The sequence below is a fragment of the Notamacropus eugenii genome, chromosome 7 (assembly GCF_028372415.1).
Source record: "Notamacropus eugenii isolate mMacEug1 chromosome 7, mMacEug1.pri_v2, whole genome shotgun sequence".
Classification (NCBI taxonomy): Eukaryota; Metazoa; Chordata; class Mammalia; order Diprotodontia; family Macropodidae; genus Notamacropus; species Notamacropus eugenii.
In genome coordinates, this window is record NC_092878.1 from 124,951,475 (window position 1) to 124,967,730 (window position 16,256).

The 16,256-nt window shown below is 40.2% G+C and overlaps 1 protein-coding gene across 4 annotated transcripts in view; it reads right to left on the reverse strand.

Moving 5' to 3' along the window:
* The window catches only part of NPNT (nephronectin), a 110,995-nt gene extending 95,653 nt beyond the window's left edge, over positions 1 to 15,342 (reverse strand). Inside the window, exons 1-2 of one of the 4 annotated variants that reach the window (XM_072622418.1) lie at positions 14,624 to 15,342; positions 11,764 to 11,864 (exon numbers count right to left, since the gene is read on the reverse strand). In XM_072622418.1, coding sequence (XP_072478519.1) covers positions 11,764 to 11,864; positions 14,624 to 14,694 — 172 coding nt within the window. In that variant the 5' untranslated portion in view covers positions 14,695 to 15,342. The remainder of the gene's footprint in view (positions 1 to 11,763; positions 11,865 to 14,623) is intronic. The other 3 variants (XM_072622419.1, XM_072622420.1, XM_072622421.1) reach the window with 3 other exon arrangements.
* Positions 15,343 to 16,256: the final 914 nt, after the last annotated feature.

The window sequence follows — 16,256 nt, forward strand, 5'->3', positions numbered from 1 at the left end:
ATTTTAAAAACATTTTGGAATTAAAACAATTTAGCTATTTCTAAATGCTTCTAATTAACTTACTGAAATATCAGATTTTTCATAATCTCATTATTGTCATGGCTATAAGAAATAAAAAGGTAAACTATAATTTCAAAAATGTGTTCTTTGGCTAAGATTTTACATGATCCATGGATTAGTTTCTAGAAGAACTTGTGAAAGCTAGCAGGGAAGTTATACGCTTACAACATCCTTGAGAGAGGTAGACAGCTTGTGGGCAGGAACCCTAAGAAGGGAGGGGAGGTCTTGGCAGCTAGACAAATTTCATCCAATCCTATGTCAGCCAGATGTCCTTTTGGGAAGAGAAAAGCAGATGGGTAATGATAAAAGATGCTAACTTCTCACCCTCTGCTAGAGGAATCTCAGTAGCCTGCTAAAAACACAAAAACAGGTGAGATTCTTGATGAGCACTACCACCATAAAGGAAATTGACATTTTAAGAACACCTAAGTGGCTTTTCTCTTTCCCTATCAACAGTTTCTCCATCTTAATAATGCCAAGTGGTCACGTAGGAGGGTCTTTCTTGGCTACCACTTCCCCTTCTCCTCCCCACCTCACACTGACAATATGTTTCATTTGATCCAACAACTAAATCAGACCTTTATAATTTTGGTTCTTTGGTCAAAATACTATTGCAGTTCTATTAAAGTCTCTGAAATTCCCCTAGTTTCTGCCACATTTGTTTCTGGGCTTGTTACCCTGTCCCAGCTTTATTATACTACTTCAATCATTGGGTTTAGAAAGTACCTTTCAAAGGACCCTATTCACCACCAAATTTTTCAAATAATTCTTAAAAATTAAGTCTTCAAAAATCAACTTATTTTAATATTTTAAAAGATTTTTGATTTCATTGGTCTGAAGGCTTCTTTCACTGAAATAAATCATAACTCCTCCACACCTTACCAGACAGCGTTCAAGAACGGAGGTAGCCCAAAGAATTCATCACATGGAGCCAAATTCTCAGACTGTCCAATCTACATCTTTTCTGTTTCTGTCCTCAGCTCTTACTAGAGGATAGAGCTCAAAGCCAAACTGTGTTGGAGGGATGTTTCATACCCATCTTACACATTAAGTGGTTGATTCAAAAGGCATTTAATAAAGAGATAAAGAGCAGTGAAAGGAAATAATGCCAACCACACTCACTACAACAGGGAGGAAAATGCACACCAGAGTTTCTGGAAGCTTTTCATAAGATTTCATTTTGCACAGCAAATACAGAGTGTCCTCCCTTCCTTTAAACTGGGAAGGACCTGGCAATGCCAACATTACAACCTTTTTAAAAAATGAAATGGCACATCTGATAACAGGTAGTTAAAGCTGATCTTACAGAAACTAGATTATTTCCTTTCATTTGACCTCCCATCTTGAAAGGAAGAAGAATAATGATAATAGAATAAAAATAATAATACCTAGAATTCTTATAGTGCTTTAAGGTTTACCAACATTGCATTATATTATCTCACTTGATCCTCATAATAGCCCTGTGAGGTAGGTACTTTTATTATATCCACTCTTCAGATAAGAAAACTGAGGCTAAGAGAAGGTTAAGTGACTTGCCTAGGGTCACACAACTCGTAATTTTCTGAGATGGGATTCAAACTCAGGTCCTCTTAACTCTAAGCTCAACAGTTCTCTGAATTATGTCTCTGGGCTGCCTAGCTGAGTAAGATTACATCCTTTCCTGGGAGGCCCATGATCTACCTGGATCAATTATAATATTTGTGGGCATTGAAAATTAAAAGATACTGCATTATACAAAATCAAGGGATGAAATACAAACAACTAAAAAATGGGGGATATTGCAAAAAAGTTATATATGGCAGGAAATAGAACTATATAACTTCTGAGATTCCTGATTCCTTATTCTAAGATTCTTTGATTCTGTGTATATTCTGTATTCTCAAAGACCACCAGCCAATTTTCTGGCCAATAAGTTAATTTTGCTACTCCAGCACCTTTAAGATTTCAAAGAACAGGATGTACTTACTCTCTTTAAGGAGGGCAATAGCTCAACATACCTTTCCATTCTATTATAGAAAAAGAAATTCTTAAGAGAGAAATTCAATTCCTTGGGATTCAAGATTAATGCTAAAAAACACACTGCAAGGGAAATTTAAGATAGTCTACGCTACAGGGGTTTTTAACCTGGGGTCTTTGAACTTTTTAGAATTTCCTTTATATTATTTCAATTTCATTTTAAATTTTGATATAGAAAGATTTTGCACAAACAAAATCAATGTAGCCAAGATTACAAGGAAAGAAAAAAGCAGAACTGAGTCAAAACTATGAGAATATGAGTCATTTCCCAATTGATAAATGGTCAAAGGATATGAAAAGGCAGTTTTCAGAAAAAGAAATCAGTTATATATTATATATATGAAAAAATGCTCTAAATCTCTATTGATGAGAGAAATGCAAATCAAAACAACTCTGAGATATCATTTCACACCTATCAGATTGGCTAATATGACCGAAATGGAAAATGATAAATATTGGAGAGGATATGGGAAAATTGCGAATCTAAAGCACTATTGGTAGAGTTGAGAACTGAATCAACCATTCTGGAGAGCAATTTTGAACTATGCCCGCAGGGCAACCAAACTGTGCATACCCTTTGATCCAACAATGTCACTACTATGTCTATATCCCAAAGAGATAAAAAACAAAAAGGAAAAATTCCTATATGCACAAAAATGTTTATAGCAGCTCATTTTGTGGTGGCAAAGAATTGGAAATTGAAGGGATGCCCATCAATTGCAGAATGGGTGAAAAAGTTGTAGCACATGATTATGATGGAATACTATTGTGTTATAAGAAATGAGGAGGAGGATAGTTTCAGAAAACCCTGGGAAGACTTATGCTAACTGCTACAAAGGAAAGTGAGTAGAACCGGGAGATCACTGTGAACAGTAAAAGCAATATGGAAATGATGATCACCTGTGAAAGACTTAGCTACTCTGATTAATATAATGAATCAAAATAATTCTGAAGAAATTATGATGAAAAATGCTATGCACCAAAATCAGATGGAATCTGAATGCAGATTGAAGTATAATTTTTTTCACTTTATTTTTCTTGCTTTTTTTTGAAACATAACTAATATGGAAATGTTTTCCATGATTTCACACGTGTAACTGATATCACATTTCTTGCCTTCACAACAAGAGGTGGAAAGGAAAGAATTCAGAATTCAAAAAAAAATTTTAATGTTAAAAATAGAGGATACATTTTAAAAAGGGAAAAAATAAATTGTCAATAATTATATATTATAAAATATTTTAATATAATTGGTTTTCATTGTAACCCTATAGATTTTGATTGATTTAAAAATATTATTTTGAAAAGAGGTTCAAAAACTTTACCAGACCACCAAAGGGGTCCATGATAATAACAGCTAGCATTTATTTAATACTGAGTTTTGCAAAGTACTTTTATGTGTGTTTTCTCATTTGATCATCACCAAAATCCTTTGAGGTAGGTGCTAATATTATGTCTGTTTTACAGATGAGGAAACTGAGACTAAGAAAGAAAGTGACTTGCTCATAAACAGGTAGTGTCATCTGAGGTGGGATATGAACCACAGTTATCCTGATCCCAGGTCCAGGACTTTATCCACTAAGCTGAGACTGCACCAAACACACACACACACACACACACACACACACACACACACACACACGCACGCACACAAGATGAAGAATGCCTCAACTATAGCAGTGATCTTTACCTCCATCCTTGAGAAATGACCAGATTCCACATTTGCATTCTTAGAATTCGAGCAGAGAATGCTAGGGGCATCTATGTATTAACAGGTCGTAGTGGGGCTCTGGAATGTAGATTATCAGGATTATCCGACCGAGAGATGAGAACAGCTGTGAAAGGTTAAATACTCTTTCAAAAACTGTGACAACAGCTGTTGATGATAAATAAGAAAACTTCAGAGTGGTCAACATCCTTTGTTGTTGTCGTTTACTTACTTTTTAAAAAAAACTAAAGGTGATCTTTGTACAAGGAAGTTTTCCTATGAATAGAATCCTAAATCCTAAATGATGACTTTTAAAAGTTCTCCAAAAAAATCAAAATCTGAAACCAAAGTATATTTTGCAAATATCCTGGCCCAAAATCTTTAAGTCCTTATCATCTGCAGAGAATTAGAAATGTTGTGGACTGTGTTTCTGGTTTTTTCCAATTGATAAGGTTAAGTGAATCTGGTTTTTAAGCGACTTTAAATGTCTACTGAGTGCCAAGGGTGCTGGTAAATGTGTAAGAGTTGGGGGGGAGGGGCAATATACCCACTGCACATCTTAAAGTTTAATCTGCATTGTTGCAATTTTCTCCTTCACGTTCTTAAATCTAGACAATCAACAAAACAATCAAGGAAGTCCTGATTTTTAGCCTTGAGAATTTCTGAGGTGTAAATGCTCACTTTGAATATTTAACAATCAGCTCCCAGCATAATCCGGTAGAACCCAGCTTGTCTAGTACAGAATTGGAGGTTTGGGAAATTCAAGTAGTTTCATTTACTTAGAGCTATCCAATATTAAATCAGGAGTCCTTAGCAATAGAAATGGAAATTAAAACTACTCCTTAATAGATTAATTATTTATCCCTGTTGTTCCTTTCTCACCTAGAAACACCCCTTGGCAATGCTGCCCACCCTGTCCCCATAGAGTAGTTCCTTCCAGCCTGTCACTTAAAGGAGGGGTCCAGGCAGACTATCCTTTATTCTTCTCCCAGCTGGTTTCTAACTCTGGACTTTATCCTCATGTGAGTACTGTCTCTCCACCTCAATTCCTGTGCTTTAGAGTTCCCTCCTTTAGCATGTCTTCTCCTTGAGGGCAGGAGCTGGTTTTCTTCTGTTTTTTGGGTTTGTTTTTTTTTGTTGTTTTTTTTTTGCTTCTACTTATTTATAGCCTTAGTGCTTAGTACAGTGCCTGGCCCACAAGTAAGTGATTAAAAAATGCTTGCTGCCTGTCCATTTGTGAGAAGGTCTGGTCTCGCTGGGATGTATATTGACGACATTAATCTTTCTCTGATAGCTTCAACACTTTTCGAGATTTCAACTTGTTTCCTACATTAGCACCAGCTTTACAATATCGATCTCACCAACTGAAAGTGGTTAGTGGAGGAGTAGAAGGGCAGCTAGGAGGCACAGTGAATAAAGTATTGGTCCTGCCTGGGGTCAGGAAAAATCATCTCTGTGAGTTCAAATCCGGCCTCCCACATTTATGAGCTGTTTGACCCTGGGAAAGTCACTTAACCCTGTTTGCCTCACTTTCCTCATTTGTAAAATGAGCTGGAGAAGGAAATGGCAAACCAAGCCAGTATCTTTACCAAAACAAAACAAAAAAACCCAAATGGGGTCACAGAGTTGGGCAGGACTGAACAAAAAAATATGATAGTGTGGAAAAGAATGATTGCCTTGGAGTCACAGAGCCTCAGTTTCCTCATCTGTAAAACGAGGGGAGTATAATGAGTAACTGGTAAGGTTCTTTCTGGGTCTGGACCTATGACCTACAATCCTGATGACAAATATCAAAAGTTTATGATTTAAGAATGTTCATGCAAATTTTGGGTTAGTTTTTTTTAATAGGTAAAAGGAGAAGGGAGAAAAGAACCTTACAGAGCAAAGATTTATTCTGTGTTTAGGTTTTATATCAACCCAAAATCTCCAAGTGAAACACAAACAAACCTACATTTTACCTTGTCTTGTGAAAAAATGATACAAACCACCCTATTTCACATAATTTCCTTTGGAAACCACAAATTGCTTACTGTGAGCCAAAATCTAGAAATTGAATACCTCTATTGAAACCTGGAGCCAGATGTGTGTGTATGTGTGTGTATTTTCACATTTGTACAATGTTTTCTATACAGAATTGCTACCACACACCTAGTCAAACTGGTGACAGATTACTATAAGAAAACATAAGACCTAAGTATTCTACATGTTTTTCTAAATATTCCAGAGAAATCAACTTATAGATCATCCTAAAAGTTGGGATTTAAATCCGTTTCCTCTAATATGAATGAATAACCTGAGCTCTCCATTAGCTTCAATGAAGTAGAGCGAATGCTAATACAGTTAAAATAGACTATTTATTAAGATATTGAAAAACTTTAGAAGCAGAGAAATGGTACAAATTAGAAATCAAGTGTATTTTGTGACCATCAGTTAAAACTACTTAAGCAACTGCATGTTTAATGCAGCCCCCAAGTGACCTCACTCTAGGACTCTCTGTTTGACCTTGGACAAATCATTTCCCTTGCTAAACTTTAATTTCCTAATTTATAAGATTAATAAATTGGAATTAGATTATCACCATGATCTCTTCCAGCTCCCAAACTCCATCATTCTATTCTGTGATAAACATCCAAGGTTTTCTTTACAATAAAAACTGTTCTAACATTGAATGAATGTTAATCTCCAGCCAATTTGATAATCATATATATTCAATGCACCATTTCTTATCACTTACGAGTCAAGAACATGAACAAAAATCAAATAATAGGAGACAACAAAGAATGGCTGTCCTTTCTGCCTTAATTCTCAGTGCATGATGTCTGTCCCTGCAAAAGGTTGTGTGTTCTGCAGCAGGCGAGGTGATGATGTTGGATTAGGAAAGAGATGTGGGCAGGAAACATGATCACAGCTTTGATGTCTGTTCCAGTAGCCTTTCTGATCCTTGCTTTTCTTTGCTTGCTTCCCTGGTCTGACAAAATGATGGAAAGGAAGATTTTTGACTGAATGTGAAACTCTGATTGGATATGGTGGCAGGGAATATTATTCTCAATGACTCCAATATCTTGTTGGCTAAGATACTTCCATTTCCCTCTACAGGAGAGGTTCTTAACCTGGAATCCACAAACTTTAAAAAAAATTTTATAAATATATTTCAACATAATTGGTTTCTTTTGTAGTCCTAAGTATTCTGTTTTATGCATTTAAAAACACTATTCTGAGAAGGGGTCCATGGGCTTCATCCACAAAGTACTTAAGAAGCCCTGAACTATGGAACAGAACATGACAAATATGGGACAGCATGTTAGCAACTTAAAACTAACATGTGATGTGTTCACTTGCAACATATGACTTGATTCTGACATCCAAAGAAAGGTCTCACTAATGCCCAATTGATATCTACTCATAATAGTATCTATGCTCTGGAGTCTGGAACGTGGAGCCCATTAGAATCAGCTAATGACATTTTTGTATTTCTATTTTGAGAAAAAAGAACAAGGGCAACTTCCATAAAGCGACCTTGGCACTCAAACTTCCTCTCTTCCTTACAAGCACTGCCTTAGTTGGCTGAAATTTAGAGCCTTTCACTTAAAAAAAAATTTTTTTAAGGACTGAATTTCCTAACCTCTGACATTTTTCTATGGAGGGGGAAACCTCTAATATCACATTTAATTATCATAAGGAAACTATTATAAATATTATAATTAAATTTGCCATTACTAAATATGGTAATGCTTTGAGTTTTCTAAAAGACTATATAAAATTTAAGCTGTTTTCACAGAAGGTTTTCCAGATAAGCTTCCTTTGAGATGGCCAGAAGTACACTAGCTAGCCAGTTCTCTAAGGCATGAAAAATACTTTCCATGTGTAATCTTATTTGACCCTCATAACAACCCTGGCAGGTATGTGCTATTACTATTCCCATCTTACATATGAGGAAAATAAGGCTACGAAATCTTGAGTGACTTGCTGAGTGTACCGGAAGCAGAATTTGAATTCAAGACTTCCTGCCTCCAAGTTCAGCACCCTCTGTAATACCCACCTTGCTCCTTCCTTCTTATCAATGACAAACTGTAAAGTCAAGTGACTTCTACAGCTTCAATTAGGGCTAAAGTCAAGGATTTCTAATTCATAGGCCAGTGTCTCTTTTTTGTTTGTTTGTTTTCACTATTACCTTATTGTTTAGATAATGGAGTATTCTCCAACTCCCTACACATATTTTCCACATTTGATTGTTCCAACAAATTAGAACATTCACAAAATTATAATGTGGGAATTCTGTAGAAGCAGGGCCCCCACATAATTCTGAAACACATAAAAATATAGTGGGGAGGCTTCCAACTAATACTCTAGCATCCCCAAATGGGACAATTAATGTGGTTATGCTCTAGTTTTGAATGTACAAGAAATGCATGGGATTCTTACAGAAACCACAGATGAAGCTAAATCAATCTCCAGTCATTAAAAAAAAAAAGGCTAAACCACCTTGTCATTTTAAATGCTGCCAGTAGACCCATGGAGGAACTACTTGGCCCTTCTTTCTTCAAGAGTGGTTTTATTCCATGGCAGCAACCCAGCAAATCTCAACAGTTATTTTATAATTTTCAAAAGAAACAAGAAAAACCGTCATGCCTAGAGAGTTGTGAAAGTGGACATAATCCTGGTTTTTGCTCACTTTGCTTCCTGGTGACATAAACTTAATTTTCAGTGAAGCAAAATTCTATGAGCTTAAATCCTAGGTTAATATGGTTCATAATTATTTCGAGCCATGAACATGTATGTGTATACACCTAGAAACATTATGTTTGTGCTGAGAGGCAGAAAGAATAGTGAGAGGAAGGGTGAAAAAAGACTCTGCGAAGCATGAAAACAGACAAGAGCATGACAGTCTCTGAAAGAAGTAAAGTTGAGAATCATCTGAAGGGCAATGGAAAGACCCATAGTGTCTATGAATAAGGAAGAAGTAGTATGAAGTACATCACAGGAGAAATGGGTTTACAAACAAAAAAAAGGGTTACCTCAGTTATTTATTAGTTACGTGACCTTGGTTAAGTTTCTTCATCTATGAAATGATGGGGCTGGTTCTCATGGCCTCTAAGGTCCCCTCTAACAACTTCCTTCTAACAGCCACAGGCCTATAATGCACTTGTATCCCTGTTATGCCAAGACACTGTGAGGAAAATCAACAACTCTTTGGATGGACTCCAGAGAATGAATTTATGAGAAGGAACAAAGGAGTCAAACAGGACGGATAAGAATAGATGGATTATGATCTGAGTGCACTGTAGAAGTGAATATTCACATACGTTCACAGATTGACTGGAGCATCACTTAAAAAAGAATAATTCCTTAATGTGAAAAGTACTAGATATTACAATATCTTGAGTTTCTATAATTATTTCTGTCCTCTCCCTACTATCAGTAGTAGACTTGGAGTCAGGAAGACCTGAGTTCAAATTTGACATCAGTCATTTAGATGCTGAGCAAGTCTCTTAACCCCCTTTTGCCTCAGTTTCCTCCTTTGTAAAATGTGGATAATAACAGCGTTTACCTCCAGGGTTGTTGTGAGGATCAAATGAGATAATGTTTATTTATAAAGCGCTTTGCCAACCTTAAAGCGCAATAAATGCTAGTTCAGATTCAAAGCAATATTCTTAATTCTTTAATCAATGGGTGGAACAAATGACTATGTTCTCTAATATCAAAATAATAAGTGTATGCACATGCAACTAAACAAGGATGGAGGATGAAAAGGTGTGAAAGTCCACCTGTACCCATTTACCCAGCACCATGGCAGGGTCTTTCTGCTACTTTGGTGGGCCACCCACATTCTTGCTCACAGACATTCTTCTAATACTTCAAAAGGGATGGAAGAGATACTGAGCAGATTGTAGCTGAAGTTGTAGCAGAAATCTAGACCATGACATGATCACTCTTTAGGGGTGCACCTCAGAGGGAATGCCAGCTCAAATTTCCATGACTATAATACTTATGATGATTTGTTTAGGACTAATTTTTTAACACCTCCAATGAAAAACTTAATAAAAGTTAGAACATAATTTCTGACTTTTCCTGAAGATTTTTTTTAATAAGGGGCTACCATGTTCCCGATAGTTGCTAAGAATATTATCACAGAAAGACTCGCTTAAAAGCAACGTAGATTCTTCAACTTTACATTGTCACTGTGATTGTTACAGGACTTGGAAAATAATTCATATGCAAAAATTCCAAGTCAGAGGAAAAGGGACATGGGAAAGAGGAATTGTAGAACAGCTGGATATGCCACCTCTGGCATTCCATTGTGAATGGCGTTCCCCACTTAGAATGCTCCAATGGCACATTCTAGCTAAAGATACATGTACTCCTAACTCCTCTGCTTTCCCACTGGCACTTTGCCTCAGAGTAAGAATCTCTCCCCTCCTGCTCCTGGGCATCTTGCCAATGTGGCTGCTTATTCTGGGTGGAGTTGAGGAACTACATTCATTCAACTTGCCACTGGGATTCATGATAGAAGTTCCCTGGAAATGGAGCTATCAGCAGGGCAACAGGAAATCATTGCCACCCCTTGAGAGTAACTGCACCAGCTGGCCACCCAGGAATAGAGGTAGAGAAGAGTTTGTTGCTGCCAGCACACCCTCCCTCCCCTGGCCAATACAGGGTGCCTCTGAGGTCAACCCCTAGTTAGAGCCTTGCAGAAGAAGTCTTCTTATCTGACCCTATGCCTAGGCCACAAAATATTCCTCAGCATCTTTCTCCTTTTGGGTCACCATTCCCTCTATTTCCACATAAAGACATTAATAAAGCATGATATTATTACTGCTTTGCCAACTAATCTTTAAATATCCTGAACACACTATAAAATAAGGCTAAATAAGTAGTTTAATCAACGTGAATAAACTTCACCACACACTCTCTCTCTACTAAATCTTAAGAAAGGCATGAAGTTGAAATCATCCCAGAGTTCAAAATCGCTTTGGAAACTCCTGGCTTTTGTGCACATGTGTTCGCTTTTATTCTTCACTGTCACTAGACCTCTAAGATGGGAACCCTTCCTTCCAATTTTGACTTCCTTCCTTTCCCGTCTTTCAACAGATCTATCTGCTGAATTATGGCTACAGAGCATATTTGCAACCAGATGGGCATTGACAAATTTCCAGGGTTGGCATGCCCAGTCCAGTTCTCTTAAGTCTTGGAGATATCCTAGGGATCCCAGTGCTCAGGTGAGCAGTTCTGTAATCATCACTGTATTCATAAGCTGGGGTTATGGAGTAGGGATTCCTAGCTTTAAAAATTTTACATTAAAGGAAAAATGTTGTGATCTTGAATTCGAACTTGCTCAGCTCATGTGATGTAACTTGGGATTTGACCTTTCTATAAATTTTTTTATGTTAATGGAAAAAGTGAAACAAATCTGTTGACTAGGCACAGGTTAGATGGCATTTATTTAACAGTACAGAATTAATTTGGAATTGGTGGGTTTCTTTTAGTTGCTATGAAATTTGATTTGATTGTGTTGGGTGAGCCATTCAGGTTGTACTGCATGGCTTCATGTTTTCTAAATGGGCCGCCTTACATTACACAGCAGCTGTGGCAAATACTGTATCAGAGTCATTGGGTTCAAGGTTTATTTAATGTAAATACAGTCTAGACTCATTATCTTGCCCTATCTTGAAGCCTAGAGCAATGAGAAGCAAATTTGATGAGAAAGCAGAAGCTGGAAATATTAGGGCCAAACAATTAAGTGGGAAGTCCTGGGTGGTTCTCTGTGAACAAGAGAATTGGCATCCTAACAAAGGGAGGTCAGGTTGGGAAAGGGCAAGATAAGGAATCCGAGACTGTACATGAAAACTTAAACATCAGACCTGCACGTGCCAAGCCCTGTTCAGTAATAAGCCCTGCACTATATAGAGTGAAAGCCATTAAGGACTGTGAAAAGCCCCTCCTCCCAAGTGGCTAAAAGCCCCAGCAGTGACAATACTCACGCTGACAACCTCCCCATGGCTGGCGGGCCCAGCCCCAACAGCAATCCATCCTACTGCCATAACGGCATAGTCCAATGGAGGACGCTATGTGTCTGGGCCACCTACAAAAAGAAAAAGAAATATCAGATAAATATATTTTGGAGGTTAAAAACAACTTCTCCATGAATTTCTTAGAAATAATATAACATATATTTCTCTGCCAAGCCTGTCTATGAAAATTTTAAAAATCAGACTTTTAGGTGGATGAGAGTTGAGTTTGCTTTCATACTAACATTAATTATGAGCTAAATCCCACAGTGAAAACCTCAAATAGCAAGGTAAGAAACTAAAAGAAGAAACTAAAACAAAATGTCTTGGATATTCAATGCCTGAAGTCATAGGATGAGTATTAAAACCTTGTTCCTAATCGTCTATTATCAGTCAAGGACAAAATTAAAAGCTTTGACAATTCCACATAAACGATTAAACGCCAACAATAAATTTGCAAAACAAAGAACAAAAAATAAATTTTACTTTGTCTCTCAAAGAAATGTGAAAAAAGAAAAGAGATTCTCTTTCCCCAGCCTGGATATATTGAGAATAAGACAGAAGTGATTTGAAGAGATGCCTTTTAAAAGTTCACTTTTAAAAGCGCTTGAGAAAAATCTTAGCAACCAGACAAAAAAGTTTACAAAAATTTTCTAAGTGTCTTAACAGAAAGCTTTCTTTCGTGTGTCAAAAATCCTCACTGTTTCCCCCTTTATGCAGCGACAGAATACGCTGTAGAATGATTACCTACGGGTATAAATGAAAAGAGTCTGAAGACTTGACTTCAAGGCTTCCTGGCTCTGCCTCCTTACTAGCCAAATACCAATCAAAAGCCTCAGTTTCTCATCTATAAAAGGGGAATAATAACATCTCTTCCTAGTAGCTTGGTGGCTAGTGGATAGAGCCCTGGGCCTGGAGTGAAGAAGACCTGAGTTTAAATCCAGCCTCAGACACCTTGTGTACATGTGTAGACAAGTCACTTAACTAATGTCTGCCTCAGTTTCCTATACTGTAAAATAGGGGATAATAACAGCATTTACGTCCCAGGATTGTTTTGGGGACCAAATGAGATAATAACACTTGTAAAGCACTTAGACACTTTCCCCTCCCTTTATTTGACCCAGTTGTTCCAAGGATCAGATGAGATAAGGCATGTGAAAGAGCTTTATAAAAACTCTAAACTGTCATGTACTATTATAAGATGCTATTATTAGTGCAAAGCTAAAAGTAATAAATGGAAAATATTTCATCATATTTTTGGCAGCTTAAGGATACACAGTAGGTACTTAATAGAAGGCCACAGGTCGTTGATTGATTTTCATTTTACATTCTTTCTTTGGATACTTTTTATTGTTGTTGAGCCGTTAATGTTAACTCTTCTAGAGTTAAGCGTAAGGGATTTTCAGTCTCCTGCAAAAAAATAAGGTTATGCCTATTTCTGATTTTTTTTAAAGGATCCATAAGATTTTATGCACATGTGTATTTGATGAATTCCTAACTGGAATCAGAAGTGTAAAAACTGTATTGAAATTGTCTACACTGGACACGGAGTAAAACAGAACAAGATATTTAGTCTAGATCTCCTGCTAAAAATGTTGTTCGCTTTACTGTCCCACCAAAAAGTCCCCCAAACTTTCTATGTTCCCAGGCCATGTCTGTAGACCAAGTGGCTGCACTTTTCCTCCCCTCTTCTCCTCTTAACTCCCAGCCCCGCCTCCATTCTCGAATAGGAACAAGAAAGCAAACCCAGCACGGCAGGTTCGTTAGGAGACTGCAGGTAAACCAGGTGTGGAGTGTTTCTTTAGGGGGCGAGCAGGGAAGCGAGTAAGGAGGCAGGGTTCAAATTCCTGGAGCAGCCAAACCAGCCGAAGAAGAGGAGCCCCAAGGCTGTCTGACCCTCTTAGGCGCGCCCAGGGCGCCAGACACCCTGAGCCCTTCACCTGGAACACACAGCCAAGCAGCGGCTGATCTGTTCCCCTGCTGCCCGGAGTTAACTCAGGGTGCGCACAAGCACCCACGGACCAGGCCTCCCCCGAGGGGTCCACTGTGGGCGAGCCCGGCAGCTGTTCCCCACCGGCTGGAGGGAGCTAGGGCGCCCCAGCTGAGTGACAGCGCGCAGCGAAAGGAGAGTTGTTCAAACCTGTCAAAGCACGCCGAGGTCGGGTCCCTGGGAGGTGCAAGATGCCATCTGCGAGTACACAACGCACACTCCGCCGCCCCAACCTCATACTCCGGGTTCCTTCCCCCAGGGGAACGCTGTCCCTTCTCTCCTATGATCGAGACCTGCATTCAGTCTCCAGCTCCAACCTGTGGTCCTCCCTCCTACCCGGAGTGTACTTGGGACGCAAGCAGTACCGGGAGGGATTTCGGGGGAGTTACTCAGAAGTTTCCCCTTCGCACGGTCGAGATCCGGGAAAGGGGAGCGAGATGGTCCGGGGTTCATCTACTCGTGCGAAACTCTCCCCGACACAGGGGATGAAGGCACAGGCTGGGATCCTTCCTCGCCAATAATCTTCCCTTCTGTCCCAGTTGGGGGCGAGGGGAGAGATGCACCCGAGGAGGGGAGGGTTGGGGGTCTTGCAGCCCCCGGCCCCCACCCGGCCATAAGTTATTTGCCCCGCGCAGGTGGCCCTCGCGTCTGGTCTCTCCGCAGTGGGGAGAAAGGTTTGCGAACTAGTGCAAGGGACTTCAGGGATTTCTCTTTCCCCAGCTCGGGTCTGTACAGGGTCCCGACCTCAGCCAAGCCTGGCAACAAACGTCTCTGTGGCCCGAGAGGCGAGCCGAGAAGCCCCTCTCCCCCACCCCCAGGCCCCTTCCGAGGGGGTCGCCTTACCTTCCATCGAAGTCCGACGAAGCCTCCAGGTAGAGCGAAGACGCGAGCACCAGTCCCAGGAGGAAATCCATGTCTGGAGAGAGCGGACTGGCTGGGGCTGGGCGGCAGCAGCTGCGGCGGCGGAGAGGGGAACAGGTTGGAGGGGAGGAGCAGCGCTGACAGTCCGCTGGGGCCCCCGAGAAGCGCACGCCCTTTCCTCAGCCCCTCTCCCTCTCCCAGCTGCCAGCTGCAGGGTGCCCCCTCCCGCAGCTACTGGAGCTCGGGGGGCAGAAGCGAGGAGGAGGGCAGCCTGAACTGCTCTGGCCAGGCGCCCGCAGCCCCTCCACGGTTCTCTCCCGGGGAGAGGGAGGCGCTGCAGGGGAGGGAGGGAAAGAAGGAAGGAGGGATGGGGAGAGGGAGAGCAGACGAGCCGCCCGAGGGGCGGGGAAGGGCGCGAGCCCACGCGCGTGCCTAGCCTCCTTCCCTGCTCCCCGGGAGCTCTGAACCAGGCTCTCCCGGAGACCCCAGGACGCGAGGAAGCCTGGCAGGAGACTGAGAGGGTCAGGGAGAGTGAACTCCTGGGAGGTAGGAAGCAAAGGTAGGAAGCCTTATGAAATGAGGAGGAAGCCGAAGGTAATGCTGAGCCAGGAAGGGAAGGGGAACTGCCCAGTAGGGAGAGGTATGCGCTTTATACATAGCCCGGGGGAAGGGGTTGATGCAGGTGAGTTCCAGTCGGGAGGGGTGTGTCTTAGAGAGAGAAGCAGGATCAGCAGGCGAGAATGGAAACCCAGGGTGTGCATTCAGTGAATACTGCATCACTTGAACAGAACTGGCGAGAGCATTTTCCAGGAGCTGCTTATTCCCAGGCTGTGGTTTTGGCAGCTTAAGGATACACAGTAGGTACTTAATAGAAGGCCACAGGTCGTTGATTGATTTTCATTTTTTCTCCCACAGGAAATAAAATACCAAGCCTTCTGGTAGAGCTTTGAAGTAAAGTAGCGTCCGATTGTTTTGAGTTAGTTCAACTTAACCTCAAGTACATTAAGAAGCCTGGACAAGAGTGTTTCTTCCTGTCAGGGGCACCCACGGATCAGAGATGAATCATGTAACATCTTCACTATCATTTTATTATTGAAAGGGTGGATGATTTCCACATTTCTTCCCATTTAAAAAAAAGTACCAAAATGCAGTCTTATAATCTAACAAATCCCAAAGTCATTAATAGAAACGGTATTTCATTTGGAAAGACTTTGCAAAATCTGAGCAAAGCCTGTTGCTGGATAGTTTTACCTTCCTAAACCTTCATTTTGTCTAAGAAGAGGAATTTTCCCTTAGAATAAGAAAATAGATTATTTCAACCCAAATGACTTTGATTTTAAGTTATTTTCTGTGAGCAAAACAAGTTTCTATTTTAACATCAGGAAGCATGATGAGTACATGCCAATTCAGACTTGGGACATTTTTTTTTTAGGAAAACAGCTTGCTGTCATCCACCCCAGCTCCTGATCCTAATATGACCCAAAAATGTTGGAATCAAAATATTTGCTCCAGCAAATGAAATTTTTGTAAGTGCAATGTAGGCTGTGTTCCAGGCAGCAGTGGCTCCTCTGACCCATTCTCTTTGTTTACTGGGTTCCTGACTCGAATTTGCAAA